Raw genomic sequence first — 17,313 nt, forward strand, 5'->3', positions numbered from 1 at the left:
GCCCTCAGTCTCTGTTGGATGTAGTTATGACAAAAATATGAAAATCAATTTATTCACATGATCTTACATTTATGTGCAATGAACACTAGTGGCAGTTTTAAAATAATATTTTTACATAGTATTGCATATAATGTACATATGTATGACAGCAAGTGTTCAAATTGATGTTGTTGCTTTATTGAACCAATTTAATAGCCTTTAAAAAGGACTGCCTCGCAGGCTCACGCAGCCTTTTTAGTGTCCTGATATTATTAGAGTAATAGCTTTTGTTTTGATAGTTTGTAAGTTTTACTGTACATAGTGAATATTGCACGGAGGCTTGAATTGAAAAAAAATCATTAATAAAATTGAAATCGCAATGTCTCCCAAAAAATTGCAATTCTACTTTTCCTTAAAATCTTTCAGCCCAAGTCAGATGCAGTCACCAAATGTCCTTTTGAATATACATACATGCGTCTTGTCACATTTCAAAAATAATTTAGTTGATCACTGTATCATTGCATGGCATCTTTTTTTATGTTTTATTTTTATCTTCCCTCCCCAGATGAACATGAATATAGTGGTAAGTGTATGAGCACTGTGTGTTGGTGGTCACTTGGTGAAGTCTTATTTGCCACTTAACTAAAGCTTCCTTTCAACATCTACTAATCCGTGTAGACCTTTTTTTTTTCTAAAGCAGGGGTTGGCTTTGTTGCCGACCCCTGGTCTGAAGCCTGCTGCAAACTGCGCGACGTGGTCGAACTCATCTGGACCGCTCCATTGCATAAAAAATAAGTTGCCGACACACCCCGGCACATTTAGCGATTGTATACATGGGCGCCCTGCTGCGTCGCTCGGTGTGCGGCAGCCTTTAGAAATAGTAAAGTTCCATTGTTATGTCCAAGTGTCTGAGGGCTTTACAATTTCACAAATACACCCTAACTGCACTTGTTAGTAGATGGCATCTTCAAGGATACTAATGCTCATTACCTTTTAAGCATCTTAGTTCAACAGTAATTCACATAGAATAACCTGACCACTTCACAATTTAAGTTAACCAAATGTGTTTAAGGTGTTACAGGGAGTTTATCAATATTATTGTTTCACATCACAGTCAAACTTAGTGATTCTGTTTTATAGCTGATATAAGAAGGCTGCTGTCGCAAGAGCCAGTTTAATAAAGTTGATGGCATGTCCTTTCTGTGTGAAAACATGGATCACCAAGTATTTATCAGACCTCTGTAGGGTAAAATCTTCAGCTGATTTTTCCACTACATCTATGATTGCTGGGTACAACTATGCTATGTCAGGTTTCAAGGTCATGTCTGGTCAAGCAGCCAAACAGGGAAAAACAAGGTAATTTGGAGCTGCAATATACAACCCCAATTCCAATGAAGTTGGGACGTTGTTAAACATACATAATAACTGAATACAATGATTTGCAAATCATGGTCAACCTATATTAATTGAATCCACTACAAAGACAAGATATTTAATGTTCAAACTGACAAACTTGATTGTTTTTAGCAAATAATCATTAACCTAGACTTTTATGGCTGCAACACATTCCAAAAAAGCTGGGACAGGTCGCAAAAAAGACTGAGAAAGTTAATGAATGCTCATCAAACACTTGTTTGGAACATCCCGCAGGTGAACAGGCTAATTGGGAACAGGTGGGTGCCATGATTGGGCATAAAAGGAGCTTCCCTGAATTGCTCAGTCATTCACAAGCAAAGATGGGGCGATGTTCACTTCTTTGGGAACAACGTACAATTGCAAGGAATTTAGGGATTTCGTCATCTACTGTCCATAATATCATTAAAATGTTCAGAGAATCTGGAGAAATCGCTGCGTGTAAGCGGCAAGGCCGAAAACCAACATTGAATGCCCGTGACCTTCGATCCCTCAGGCGGCACTGCATCAAAAACCAACAATGTGTAAAGGATATCACCACATGGGCTCAGGAACACTTCAGAAAACCAATGTCAGTAAATACAGTTCGGCGCTACATCCGTAAGTGCAACTTGAAACTTTACTTTGCAAAGCAAAAGCCATTTATCAACAACACCCAGAAATTCCACCGGCTTGTCTGGGCCCCAGCTCATCTAAGATGGACTGATGAAAAGTGTTCTGTGGTCTGACGAGTCCACATTACAAATTGTTTTGGGAAATTGTGGCCGTCGTGTCCTCCGGAGCCAAAGAGGAAAAGACTCGTCCATCCGGACTCTTATGGACGCAAAGTTCAAAAGCCAGCATCTGTATGGGGCTGTGTTTAGTGCAAATGGCATGGGTAACTTACACATCTGTGACGGCACCATTAATGCTGAAAGTTATTTACAGGTTTTGGAGAAACATATGCTGCCATCCAAGCAACGTCTTTTTCATGGATGTCCCTGCTTATTTCAGCAAGACAATGCCAAACCACATTCTGCACGTGTTACAACAGCGTGGCTTCGTAGTAAAAGAGTGCGGGTACTAGACTGGCCTGTCTGCAGTCCAGACCTGTCTCCCATTGAAAATGTGTGGCGTAAAATATGACAATGGAGACCCCAGACTGTTGAGCAGCTGAAGCTGTACATCAAGCAAGAATGGGAAAGAATTCCACCTACAAAGCTTCAACAATTAGTGTCCTCAGTTCCCAAGCGTTTACTGAATGTTGTTAAAAGAAAAGGTGATGTAACACAGTGACCCTGTCCAAGCTTTTTGGGAACGTGTTTCAGCCATAAAATTCTAAGTTAATGATTATTTGCTAAAAACAATATCAGTTTCAACATTAAATATCTTGTCTTTGTAGTGTATTCAATTAAATATAGGTTCTATATGATTTGCAAATCATTGTATTTTGTTTAACACGTCGTCACAACTTCATTGGAATTGGGGTTGTAGATATAACGTGTGCACAAGATGTACTGGACAGTTTGGTAGGAAGATCGAGCTGGAGATAATGTACAGGGCAAGTAAGATTTAATTTAAATTAAGACTGGATAAGCTACAAAGACATTCCGAAAGTCCTGGCAATGCTTCGTTATTTGTCTCTCCCAGTTGGAGTTTACTGTAAAACCTCCTCATGCAACGGATTACACTTGGGGGGGGGGGGGGTTGAAGAGCTCGGCTACATTGAAGGGACCAACGTAAGGTCCACATAACTGCGCATGTTGTTTAAACTAATGCACTCATAGAAATACTAAAGCATATCACGTTAAAACGTGTAAAATAAAAGATTGAATAAAAACAAACCCTGCCAAATTTGAGTGAATTAAAAAAAAAAAAAAAACACACACCATGTAGGTACTCGAGCATTTTGGCTTTGTCACTTTTGTATTTTTTATTTTTTTTTTAAATCAGATGCCCTACTTTTTAATCAGTTATTTTTTAAGCCTGTATTTATTGTATGAATATTGTGTTATGCACTGTATAATTTCTGCTGCCTCTTGGCTTTCGAAAGAGAAATTTTATGTCAAGATTTTACCTGCATGGTTAAATATAAAATAAGGCCTTCCCTTGAGCATTGTTGGACTGTGATGTGAGACCTTCTCCTGTCAATCAAATGAGGCTGAACATGGGTTCGGTTAAGTCAACTACTGCCTCAATATTAACGTGTGCTTATGGTTTATAAACTGTTAACTTTACCATGTGTGTAATGTGGGGAATACACACACCACTCCGAGCGCTGACGTTTGAGTGAGCTTTTTAGCTCCAGCCCTTAGCTTGTTAGCGCGCAGGCTAGCGAATGTAATAAACCGTTAACTTTCTCTTAAGTGTCCCGGTTGTGTTGCAAACACCATTCTGTCAGCCGCTTGCTATGTCGTGAGCACAGTGGCGGGTGTTACCACAACAATGAAAATTTACCGAGTCCAGAAAAATCTCCCATGTCCCTTGCATGGACCGATAATCCGTCCCACTCTGCCTCTGATTGGCTAGCACCAAGGACTCATTATTTTGATTGCTGCACACACACATGGACATACGCAGGGTGGGTCTTAAGTCTCAAACCACACGTCTACGGACGAAGAATGAATATGCTTCATGTGTCCTTGCTAATTTTCATGCGTCAGAGACACGGGACGCACATCAAACGTGATCGTTGTACCTACTTCATGGCCACAATTTACTATTCCGTGCCCACTAGTTAGCAATTTGTGCGCACCTTTTCTTTATCTTTGTCACAATGTAATATTATCCATGTCTGCGGCTCTGTAGGTTTCTGTGCATGTGTGCCTCCTTTTTTTGTATTATTATTATTATTATTATATATATATATATATATATAAATATATATATATATATATATATATAAATATATATATATATATATATATATATAAATATATATATATATATATATATAAATATATATATATATATATATATAAATATATATATATATATATATATATATATATATATATATATATATATATATATATATATATATATATATATATATATATATATATATATATATATATATATATATATATATAAATATATATATATAAATAAATATACTTCTGCCACTTGCCTGAATGTTTGCTATATGATGGCACAAATTCCACAGGCTAAAGAGCTCCAAAAACTTGAAGCACTTAAAAAGAAGCAGGAACAGGAAGAGGAGCGAATGAGGAAGATGGAGGAGGAGAAGAAAAAGAAACAAGAGGAATTGAAAAGGTCTGGTCTTGTTAAACACTCTGGCTTTGTGATTTGATTGGTCAACTGATATTATTTTTGTCCTATAGGAAGAGGGACGAGAGACTAAGGAAGGTGTACGAGGCCAAAGTGAAAGAAGAGCTGAGGGAAGAAGAAAAGAAGAAGAAGATTGAGCAAAAAATGGCTCACATTGATGAGAAAAATGATAAGGTGACCAAATCATTTTAATCATCAACTTAATTACTTGGACTGATTGTGGCAAGTCAAGATCGGTCAATGTTGATCCATGAATGCAGCGTCAGGCGGCAGAGATGGCTAAAAAACGAATTGCCATTAAACGTCAGGAAGATCTTGAACAGAAACGAAAGCTGGAGGAAGAAACTAAAAGGAGGAAGAATCAACAAGCAGTAAGAATCTTGTTTTTTCCCCTCCCACATCTTAACCTAATGTGTCACAGATTCTAGCACAAAACGGTAGCCTAGCCCCACCATACACCTTTAGCAATCATACATGCGTATCAGTCACCTTTCGGCAAAATTTGCCATTTTTAACTCAAAATAGGTCATTTACGTGAATCGTATAGATCCGATGAGTTTTTCTTGGGTATAGTTAACACTAGAGAAGCCAGGCTGGCTGATTGTCACGCATACATGGTGGCCATGTTGCGAAGGTCGTTGTTACCATGAAGGCAACGGTGCCCCTCGTTTACATTTAGACGAACAAAAACAACAGCTTTCATATATTGTTGTATTTGTCTGGTACTGTCTGCCCAAATGTGGATATTTCAGCTCAATTCTAACTTGAGAAAACACCGTGCAGTAAATTCCAGATGTTTTATTGTAGTTTTGACTGTGCATACACACACGCGCGCACACACAGCAATATCAGAATCTGCATATTTACATTTTGTAATTTTTTTTATTTTTTTATTGATGTTCACGCTGTGGTTGAAAAAAAAAAAACAGAAGTTACTATTTACTCAGTACATTGAGTAATTATTTCACTGTGTTTTTTTAGAGGGCTACTTTTTACTTGTCACATTATTGTCAAGTAACAGTACTCTTACTTGAGTACAATGTTTGGCTACTCTACCTACCTCTGGAGCGGACATCCTCTATTGTTGCGTTTAAGCAACATTTTTGCTCATTTGTTGTGCTGGTCTTTTGTATTTTTGCTTTGAGGTGCTGCGGGTTGTGTTCCTAGCGGCACACGTAACATCGGCGACAAGAGTTGATCCGCTAGTACATCTTGTATTAGGCAACGCAGCTACAATTATCTAATTAGTTTACGGATGTTAATGTTAAATGTATTAAGCGACGGAGCGATGTTAGGGATTATGTCACAACACAGAATGAACTAACTTCAAATTCATAAATGGACAAAAACAGAAAAATATTGTACTTAATATTTTCCTCAAGGTCGTATTTGGGATTAGTCTTTGAAGTTGGTAATTGTGAAAAATTAAGTGTAACAGACAATGATTTTAGTCAATTCTTTTCCAGAATGAGAGTGCTTAAAGAGGAGGATGCTATTCATGTGGCACAGCTTTAAGCAGGCGTCAGGTGCAGGTGGAGATGGGCTTGGCTCAAGTTGGAGGCCAGAAAAGAAAAGGAAATGAGGCAAATTTAATTTTGATCTTAAATTTGTACATCAATATGTACGTGAGCGGTGTAAATAAGTTTTTCTGCGTGAGGAAATATATTTTTTTTAAATTTGTTTGGTCTTATTGTTAAAATCAAACAGCATTTTTGGTCACCTTTTTCCTGCCTTTGATGTTTACATTTTCTGAACAATATTAGGAGAGGTGTCATTCTGTTTGTTGCCGAATTCGCCCATGCATCTGTGTTTTTCAACCTAAGGAGGAGGAGAAGCGTCAACAAGAGTTTCTGGCTAGGAAGGCCACGGAGGAAGAATTAAAAGCTAAGAAGCTGGCAGAAGCTCGCAGAGCCTTGGAGCTCAAGAGGGAGCAGGAGCGTGAGAGGGAACTGGAGAGAGAGCGCGTAGCTGCTGCTGAAAGGTCATTTTAAAAAAGTTTTACAAATACATTTAAACTTGTTAAAGGTCCCATGCCTAGAGATGGGTACATTGTTCTACATTATAATGCCAGTTTTCAATATACGTTAGAATTAAGTTAATTGTTCTTAAAAGGGACACATTTGAATTATAATGCTCTAATATCATTACATCAGAGGCATAATTTTTTTATAACTGAAGGGTCACATTTATCATAATATTTTTTTGGGGGAAATGTCATCCTAAATATGCTATCATTGAGAGGCCTAAACACACAATACGTATATTGAGAGAGAAACCAAGAACAATGGACAACAACAAAAAATTACCCTGTTGAAAGTGTACCAGTAATGGGGCTGGGCAATAATTGGGGGCGGCGAGGTGATTGTGATACACTGAAATAAAAATTCTTGACCGAAACTTTGGAGGCCAGGGCCAAAAGCCAAAACACCGAAAGGGATTAGGTATCATATTTCATATATATTTCACACACACAAATGCAACACAAAGGGTTTTACATTAACTGAAACATAAAAATAAATCAATCACGTCAGTTATTTATAAAATTATGCCAATCTTTGGTGAAATTGAATTTATGGCTAAGAGTGCAGAACTGCCAACCTATAGAAATTCGCTTCCAGAACGGTTTGTCGGAACTTCCATATTTTTAAAATTATATCAAGAACATTACTATCGGACAGTTATTGGTGTATGTTATATAGTAGGATAAAAATATTTATGCCTACTGTACAGTTTAACAACACAATCATTTCTATAATTGTTAAAAAATATGGCTTCAATATTTGTTTCTGTATTGATTGCAACAACCTTGTACTGCTGGACGCATTTGCCGCCAAATGGCTTCTCACATTCTCGTTTTGTATTTTCTGTATCCACTATTGCTGCTGAAATGATGCACATTCCCCATTGTGGGACTAATAAAGGGTATCTTATATTCAGAATACAGTGGGGCAAAAAAGTATTTAGCCACAAAAAGTTTTCCCACTTAAAAAGATGAGAGGCCTGTAATTTTCACCAGAAGTATAACTCACCTATGAGAGACAATGAGGGAAAAGAAATCCAGAAAATCGCTTTTTTTTTTTTTTTTTTTTTTTTTTTTTTTTTTAAAACAATTATGGTGGAAAATAGGTACTTGGTCACTAACAAAAGTTCATCTCAATACTTTGTTATATACCTTTGTTGGCAATGACAGAGGTCAAACGTTTTCTGTAAATCTTCAAGGTTTTCACACACTGTTGCTGGTATTTTGGCCCATTGCTCCATGCAGATCTCCTCTAGAGCAGTGATGTTTTGGGGCTGTCACGAGGCAAGACAGACATTCAACTCCCTTCAAAGATTTTCTATGGGTTTGAGATCTGGAGATTGGCTAGGCCACTCCAGGACCTTGAAATGCTTCTTACGAAGCCACTCCTTCGTTGCCCGGACGGTGTGTTTGGGATCATTGTCATGCTGAAAGACCCAGCTACATTTCATCTTCAATTTCCTTGCTGATGGAAGTTTTTCACTCAAAATCTCACGGTACATGGCCCCATTCCTTCTTTCCTTTACACGGATCAGTCGTCCTGGTCCCTTTGCAGAAAAACAGCCCAAAACATGATGTTTCCACCCTCATGCTTCACAGTAGGTATGTTCTTGTGATAATATTGACCCCACGGGGTGAGATCTTCTGTGGAGCCCCAGATCGAGGGAGAGCCTGGTGCAGGTCTACAATTTTGTTTCTGGTGTCCTCTGTCTGCTCTTTGGTCTTGCCCATAGTGGAGTTTGGAGTGTGACTGTGTGAGGTTGTGGACAGGTGTCTTTTATACTGAGGAGTTCAAACGGGTGCCATTAATACAGGTGGAGGACAGAGGAGCTGCTTAAAGAAGTTACAGGTCTATGAGAGCCAGAAAGCTTGCTTGTTTGTAGGTGACCAAATACTTTTCCACCATAATTTGCTAATGAATTATTCAGATGTGATTTTTCAGAATGTTTTTATTTATTTTTTCCCCTCTCATTTTGTCTGTCATAGATGAGGTATACCTATGATGGAAATTACAGGCCTCTCTGTTTTTAAGTGGGAGAACCTGCACAATTGGTGGCTGAATAAATACTTTGGCGACTTCATGTTACAATTAGGGCCTGACCGATTAATTGGGCGGCCATCTTTAATGACCGATATTAGCCCTTTTCAAATGTGCAAAAATCCGCAGAATTTTTACCTTTTTTGTACACATTAGAATATAACAATTACATTCAAACAGTCAATACAGGAAATAAAGAAAACAAAACTGCCACAATGCACAAAACGATAAACAATCGGCACATCAAATGCACACACACACACAATGGCTACCGTTTCAGTTTAACTCTTTCTATAGATTTAAAATAACACTGTCAAAGAGTACTTGTTTTGACATCTGAGAAAGGCATCTATGGTTTTTATTTTTAAGTCATTACTACATGGCAAAGAGAATAAAGGAATAGAAGAAATGTGATTCAATGTTGAAAGGCATCATGCATAATGTTTTACCGGTAACTTCAGTCATTGTTTCTTCTATACTGCATATATTTATGGGCTAAATTTAAAGATAAATTCATCAGTTAATGCGTTTTTTGTATGGTTTTGTACTTGTAAGTTCCTATTTTAAAATTAAATACTGAAGGTAGGAATATAGTACTGCCTGCAATCAGTTTATTTATTTATTTTTAATATAAAAAGCCTTTCAAGTTTGAATGGAGGAAAAAAAAAAACACACACACACCATGTAAAACAAGGACTGCCCTTGCCTGCAGGTTGAGCGAGCTTCACCTGTCAATGAAATCGCTTTGCTGTAGTCTACTACTGGCTGAATATTTATAACGTGTCCTGATGTAATTTAGCTTTCGCGCCCCAGTGGATGTTGTACACTGGCCATCCGCATTATGACCACTTGCATCATATATTGATATCCAATACAAGATCTCTATTATTTTCAAACATTGTATAATTTACGTATTAAGAAACAACTCTGAGTTCACTTTACCTGTAAAGTCTTTAAAGGGAATTAGAACCACTCATTATGATTCATACTGTATACAGTATAATGTATATGGATTCTCATGCTGTGGTATTTTTCCAGCGAGCGAGTCGAAAAAGAGAAGGCTCTCGCTCTGCAACGGGAACTGGCGAGAGCAGCTCGAGAGAAGGAGAGACTGGATTTGGAGGAGAAAAGACAAAAGGTGACGAGAACTGTCTTTTATCGTGAATCATGTAACACTTTTTTTCAGTTAACATGCAATAAAAATTCAAACACTGCAACACCAAATACTTAGCTGGCTTTGTTTGCGCACAATTGCTTGTCAAACAAACCCCTAACTCTGTTTTGTTCCGAAATTATTTGTGTATTCATCATTTTAGTGAGAATTTCAATTTTGCATTCACTTTGAGCAGCCTTTTATGTTTTGTTTATAAAAGGCAACTGGAGGAATGGTTGTTGGCTAAAGTTAGATTAAACAATCTCAGAACTTCTTGTTGGAGCGTGTGTTCGGGACAAGCCCCGTACCTAGTTATTTGTCGTTTCATTTTATGAAGGTTTTGTAACAATGTGCCTTGTTCCACCAGGAGGAGCAGCAGCAGAGGTTAGCTGCAGAGGAGAAGGCTGCTAAAGACAAAGAGGCTGCTGCTAAACAAGTTGCCAATGCAAAGGTAAATGCAAACAAATTATATTCAGAAGTGTGTCACTTTTAGACAGCCCTTTTCCCTTGTTTATAGCAAAGATACCCTGACTAAAATTACCTCTATTCTATTTCTGTACATAAAACCCTGCCTTTGGTAACATCGGTGGCTGCACTTTATAGTTGAGGACCAATAATGCTCCAGATTCTTTAGACAGACAAGAAAATATAAAATAATTTTCTATTTTTTAAGCCTGGATTCACTAGCAACTCCTCACTGGTCAATGTAAAAAATCCTTTATTTGAATCAACTTGTGTGTCATGAGTTGCTTTTAAAAATGGCAATTACTGTACGTTCCATTTTGTACAAGTATGTTCCGGACAGAAACTTTTTCCAGATGTTTGTTTTTTTTCAGATGTATATAAAGACCCAGCAAAGAGAAGTGTTTTTAAAAAGCCTGCTAAATTTGAATGCATTAAAAAAATTGTCAGGTATGTAAAATAAGGCTCTGAAATCATCATTTGTGGGTACCCACACACAACAACCCAGAGCAAGGCGCTGACGTTTTAAACGATCCTGCCGTGGTCAAGCGAGCTCCTTAGCTCGCGAACCTAATGAACAGTTAACTTCCCTTAAGTGTCTGTCGTGTGGATCTACGTGCGGTGCATAGAGCAAGGCTGTGGAGTATTGGACAGAGCCACCGCCAGTCAGCTAAATTTGAATGCATTAAAAAAATTGTCAGGTATGTAAAATAAGGCTCTGAAATCATCATTTGTGGGTACCCACACACAACAACCCAGAGCAAGGCGCTGACGTTTTAAACGATCCTGCCGTGGTCAAGCGAGCTCCTTAGCTCGCGAACCTAATGAACAGTTAACTTCCCTTAAGTGTCTGTCGTGTGGATCTACGTGCGGTGCATAGAGCAAGGCTGTGGAGTATTGGACAGAGCCACCGCCAGTCAGCCGTCATCCCACTCTCCGTCAGCTCGCTGCGTAAGCCGCGTGTGGATCACCAAAACAGCGACAGAAGGACCACAAAAAAAAAAAAAAAAAAACTGAAGGAAAGATTCATTTTTCGGGTTTGTAGGCAGAGCTTGATGGCTAACTGCATGATGTGGTGATAGAAATGGGCATTACTATACTACATTACTATTACTATAACTTGCATTTCTGCTGAATAGCTATTGATGGCGCTCGTAATATAGTGTGGGAGAACAGACTCATGCTGCTCCCTGATGACGTCAGCGCGACCCTGTTTTAGCCACGCCCAAAGATTTCAACCAGCTGAGATGGGGAATTTTTTTTTACAGTGGTGTTAAAACGTGCTTGCACGCTTCCTTATTTTTCATGTTAGTCAAACTTAAATCAAGCAGATTTAAATATTAGTCAAAAACAACACAAGTAAACACAAAATGCAATTTTTAAATTAAGCTTTTTATTATTAAGGGAGGAAAAAAATCCAAACCTACATGCCCCTGTGTGAAAAAGTGATTGCCCTCTAAACCTAATAACTAGTTGGGCCACCCTTAGCAGCCACAATTGCAATCAAGCGTTTACAATAACTTGTAATGAGTCTCTTACAGCGCTGTGGAGGAATTGCGGCCCACTCATCTTTGCGGAATTTGGAGGGTTTTCGAGCATGGACTGCCTTTTTAAGGTCATGCCATGCCACAGCGTCTCAATAGGATTCAGGTCAGGACTTTGGCTCGGCCACTCCAAAGTCAATTTTGTTTTTCTTCAGCCATTCATAGGTGGCCTTGCTGGTGTGCTTTGGATCATTATCCTGCTGCAGAACCCAAGTTCGTTTCAGCTTGAGGTCACGAACAGATGGCCGGGACATTCTCCTACAGGACTCCAAGAAGTTAAACTTTTGTCTCGTCAGACCACAGAGTATTTTCCCACAATTCTCAGGGATCATCAAGATGTCTTGTGGCAAAATTTAGACGAGCCAAGTTCTTTATGCTCAGCAGTGGTTTTTGTCTTGGAACTCTGCCATGTAGGCTAGTTTTGCCCAGTCTCTTTCTGATGGTGGAGTCATGAACACTGACCTTAACTGATTCAAGTGAGGCTTGCAGTTCTTTGGATGTCTTTGTTGGGTCATTTGTGACCTCTTGGATGAGTCATCGCTGCGCTCTTGAGGTAATTTTGGTCGGCTGGCCATTCCTGGTAAGGTTCACCATTGTTCTATGTTTTCGCCATTATTGGATAATTGCTCTCACCGTGGTTCGCTGGAGTGCCAAAGCTTTAGAAATGGCTTTCTAACCTTCTCCACACAGATAGATCTCAATTACTTTAGTTATCTTAAGATTTCAGCATTATGTCTAGCTTTTGAGGATCTTTTGGTCTACTTCACTTTGTCAGGCAGGTGGTCCTATTGAAGTGATTTATTTTATTTTTTATTCAGAACAGGTGTGCCAGGATCAGGCCTGGGTGTGGCTAAAGAAATTACACTGGTGTGATAAACCAGTTATGTTTTAACGGGGTGCAATCACTTTTTCACACAGGGCCATGTAGGTTTGGATTTTTTTCTCCCTTCATAATAAAAACCATTAAACTGCCTTTTGTTTACTTGTTGTCTTTGACTAATATTTAAATTTGTTTGATAGTAAACTTTTAAGTGTGTCATTGTATTTAGAAACAAAACATGAAAATAATTTTGATAGTAGTGGTAGTTTGTTTGATAGTAGTAGTAGTAGTAGTACACTTTTAAGTGTGTCATTGTATTTAGAAACAAAACATGAAAATAATTTTGATAGTAGTGGTAGTTTGTTTGATAGTAGTAGTAGTACACTTTTAAGTGTGTCATTGTATTTAGAAACAAAAACATGAAAATAATTTTGGTGTGACTTTAATTGGTTAAGATCTATATTACCGTAAATTATTGCAATCTGAATACATGTAAACACTTCTCAAGATATTGCTATAGGCTGCATCTACTTTAAAATTAAGTAATAGTAATGAATCCTAGAATCACCACTACCAGTGAGGTGAGTAAGTTGGGAGAAAAAATGAGCACCAAGCAAAGAACCTCTGGTGCTCTTTTTAGAACCACACCAAAATGTTGTCCACCTCTGCAAATAATGCGAGACTGCTGTCTTTCCATTGATAATTATACATGAATTATTGCCAATTCATGATTGTTGTGTATTGTTTGAAGGTTGTCTTGAATATCTGATTGAATGGTTTAATCTTTTTTCCCCCCTGTCACTTCTCCTTTATATACATAGACTGCTGCTGCCCTCAATGTGACTGTGGAAATTGAGGTAACGTGAATATGATATTACTTGCTCTTTAACCAAAACTCCTCGGATATTCTGAATGTAACATCCTGTTAAAACAATGTATGGCTGCATAGCTATACGTTTACAAAGACCCATGGTTTGTTTCAAAAGTACTTACCGGTATGCCAAAGTGCTTATCTGGTCCAGTTGATTTTGTTTTGTCTTTTTGATGGATTGTTTTTTATATGCTGGGCTAAAGCGGCATGTGCACATACAGATTTTCAAATTGTGAGAGACCCACACATGATGAGGAAAAAAATTGACCTGCGTTTGTTCATTACCCTTAGGCTATGTTCACACTGTAGGTCAATTCTGTTACCCGCCCCACACCCATGTAAAGTATCTTATTTTTTCATGTCAATATATGAACAGTAGAATTCTGAATTCTTTTATTTTATTTTTATTTATTAGATTATCTGATCCAGGCCTCTTTCGTATGTAGATATAAATTGGATATGCATCCGATGCGAATGCAATATTGACACTCACGGCGCGCTCATCTGACCTGTACGTCATCAAGCAGCGACAAATGTCACAATTGTTCAACAAAACAGACACGCCACAAAAGCAAACGGTACTCAAAGGAGCAGAAAACAGTCAGTGGCAAAAAGATGCTTTAGAACTGATAAATATAAGAAAATGTTGGCTCCTGTTGCACAAATTCCTTGAAACGACCACAAATGCGTCATGACAAGACCTTCGAGAGGCACAATGTGACCTGTTTTGTGCGCATGCATGTGACATGGACGCATTTAGTCTCCAGTAGAAGTCACATTTGTTTTTGTAATGAGAACGACTACATAAAAAGATTGATTTTAAAAAATCTGAATTGGGCATCAATTCTGCTTCCTGACAATGTTAAGAGATGGCCTTAATGGGCAGAATTTTCCTGAAGTCCTGTTCATGACTGTCTGTGTACTTTGTGACCATTACTTTTTCCTTCTCATGTAGGAAAACCAGAAACAACCCTATTTTTGTTTTGTTGTACGTAAAGAAAAACAGGAAACGATCGTATTTTCGTTTTGTTTTGATGCAAACAAAAAAACCGGTAGTGAGTCAATTACAATTTCTTGTTTGGAAATTGAAAAACTCAAATTGAGCCGTTTTCTGATTTCCTTCGACTAATTCCTTTCCTCAAGATGGCTTTGTCTTGACCCGTAAGACCTTCTACTGCGGCTGCTGCAAATCCATACTGCCGATAAAGCTTTAAAGCTGCACAAAACAAGCTTGATTGAAAATTACGAAAGAATTACGGTTGCATTTTATTCGTATTTTTATTTGTTAAACACCTAATAGAAAATCAGATCAAAAATCAAATCAAACAATAAATGGGAGACGACTTTGTCCCCATTTTTTTTTCTTTACACACATCAAAATGAAAATAGCCGTTTCCCGTTTTATTTACATATATATAAAAATATATATACATACATATAAAAAAAACAAAAATAGGATTATTTCCTTCTTCTTTCCTCCCCCTTCTACATTAGAAGGAAAAAGCAATGGCTGCAAAGTACACGGACCCAAGACTGCTCTTTGTTAAAGAGCAATGATGGACATGTTGAAGTCTTGTTTTCTTTTCATTTGGCAGCGATCTGTGATGAGCACACCTGCAGCAAAAGGCAGCAGCCTCAACATCACTGTGGATATTGAGGTAAATATGAGAATTATGAATTCCAGGCACATGTAGCATTTGCGTTCCATTTAAATGTACAGTGGAACATCGATAGAACGGGCTAATAGGGGCGGGGGGGGTCGTCTGATATAGCCTACTGTCCGTTAAATTGAAGCACTTTTTTTTATTTTTTATTTTTCCTTTTCCTTTAGGCTGTATGCACGCATATTACTGTACAGTCCAAAATTATTGTTTTGTCATGTTTTTTTTTTCATGGCCTAAAATGCCCAGTACAGTACAAAGTTATAACTAAATATTTAAAAAAAAGTTTGAAAATGTTAAGGTTCACATTTTATCCGAACTTACTACACCGGTGTACTTGGTCATGGTGACATTGTTGAAGTACGTCATAGGTGAGGCACGTGAGGAATTTGTGTGCGTTGTAGTTCCAAATCTGTTGCCAAAGGTAAATGGCTTCACAAAAAAGAAAAGAAAATATATTACTGTACCAAAAATAGCATGTTCAAGACTCAGACTTCTTTTGTATTCCTCAGTCAACACTGCAGATCTCTCTCTCTCTCTCTCTCTCTCTCTCTCTCGATATAGATGTATTGATATATGTGTGTGTATATATGTATGCGTATATAGATATGTATATATATATATATATATATATATATATATGTGTGTGTGTGTGTATATATATATGTGTGTGTGTGTATGTATGTATATATATATATGTGTGTGTGTGTGTGTGTCTGAGTTTTTGGAACTAACAGACTTTGTCAACAGGAGTTTAAGTGACAAATGGAAACTATTTTTGTACACATTGTTCAGTCTCGACGGTCTGTTGTATCCAATATCTGTTATATCGGGTTTCCACTGTACATTGAGATATTTTCTGCGGATTCTCACAAAGTGTGTTTCCTCCTGGGCAGAAATCACCACAGTCATACTCTATCACTCCTAATGGTGGCAGCAAAACTTTAACTCTGACCAACAATCTAGAGAACTACGGAATGGACCAAAACAGTGATGATTCTACAGATGATGAGTCTGATCCAAGAAAGCCCATTCCATCTTGGGCTGAAGGTATGTATGAAGTATCATTGAACCTTTTTATATGACAAAGATGTATTATTTTTGATAAATTTGTTGTGATTATTAGTCTTAACTTCTATATAATTTTACACTTTAAAAAAATAATAATAATATATATATATATCCTGTGAGGGGAAATGAAATTGCAGCATGTACCAGCGACAAGAAACGAAGAAGAAGAAGAAAAGGGCAGCATTGAATGAAACTAATTTAAATCAAATATTTTAAAAAAAGATAAAAAGGGTGTGTGTCGGTATATGCTCATATTGGGGGGGTGTGCGGTCTTAGCTGTCTTAGCTTAGGAGTAGCTGTCAGAGGGTTTTTTTCTGGACACTCGTATGGCAAAACCAAGGGTTTTCTTGTTTTTGTTTTTAATTGACATTTTTATATTAAATCTATGTTAGGGAGTCACTCTATGGAGATCTAAATATAAAAAATATTGGACCTTTAATATAGATTTTTATGCTATGTAATGTATATATGAATAACATTTATTGCGCATTTTATGAATAATATCTGATCTTCCTCCCAGGTCCCAAGCTACAGCAGATCATTATGAAGCAGTACTTCAATCCTCCTGACTTGGACTCTTTCTTTGGACCAATCGAGCCACCAAAACTGGAGAACCTGTTTTACAAGAGCAAACCACGCTACTTTAAACGCACCAGCTCTGCTGTTTGGCACTCACCCCCTAATGTAAATAAACACTGATGTAGTAAAACTGTACACAGTTGTTTCTATTTGAAATTCTTTCCAATAAAAGTTTTTCTGTTTTTATGATAATACATTTGTGTTGAATGTTGCAGAATGTATTAAAAAATGTCAACTATTGACACATCAGTTTGTCCTTTATTTTATTATTTTTTTTCCCAAACTGTACTTTTTCTTGGGGAGGGGTTAGCCCTGGTTGACAGGAAACAAATGTTACACTATATTCCTCACTGCCTTTCCACCTGGTCTCCTGGACACACAATATATCAACCTTTCTCCTAATCATCATGTCAACCAGCTCCTGAGATTTTC

At 37.6% G+C, this 17,313-nt stretch overlaps 1 protein-coding gene across 4 annotated transcripts in view; it reads left to right on the top strand.

The window, feature by feature from the left end:
• incenp (inner centromere protein) overlaps positions 1–17,123 on the top strand; it is a 29,047-nt gene extending 11,924 nt beyond the window's left edge. For 3 of the 4 annotated variants that reach the window (XM_061676007.1, XM_061676008.1, XM_061676006.1), the window contains 11 exons: positions 545–562; positions 4,538–4,647; positions 4,716–4,836; positions 4,923–5,033; positions 6,486–6,643; positions 9,759–9,858; positions 10,241–10,324; positions 13,521–13,556; positions 15,166–15,228; positions 16,128–16,281; positions 16,823–17,123. In XM_061676007.1, the coding sequence (XP_061531991.1) occupies positions 545–562; positions 4,538–4,647; positions 4,716–4,836; positions 4,923–5,033; positions 6,486–6,643; positions 9,759–9,858; positions 10,241–10,324; positions 13,521–13,556; positions 15,166–15,228; positions 16,128–16,281; positions 16,823–17,001 (1,134 nt within the window). In that variant the 3' untranslated portion in view covers positions 17,002–17,123. The remainder of the gene's footprint in view (positions 1–544; positions 563–4,537; positions 4,648–4,715; positions 4,837–4,922; positions 5,034–6,485; positions 6,644–9,758; positions 9,859–10,240; positions 10,325–13,520; positions 13,557–15,165; positions 15,229–16,127; positions 16,282–16,822) is intronic. The other variant, XM_061676009.1, reaches the window with a different exon arrangement.
• The last annotated feature ends 190 nt before the right edge of the window (positions 17,124–17,313 follow it).

Source organism: Phycodurus eques, chromosome 5, assembly GCF_024500275.1.
Source record: "Phycodurus eques isolate BA_2022a chromosome 5, UOR_Pequ_1.1, whole genome shotgun sequence".
Lineage (NCBI taxonomy): Eukaryota > Metazoa > Chordata > Actinopteri > Syngnathiformes > Syngnathidae > Phycodurus > Phycodurus eques.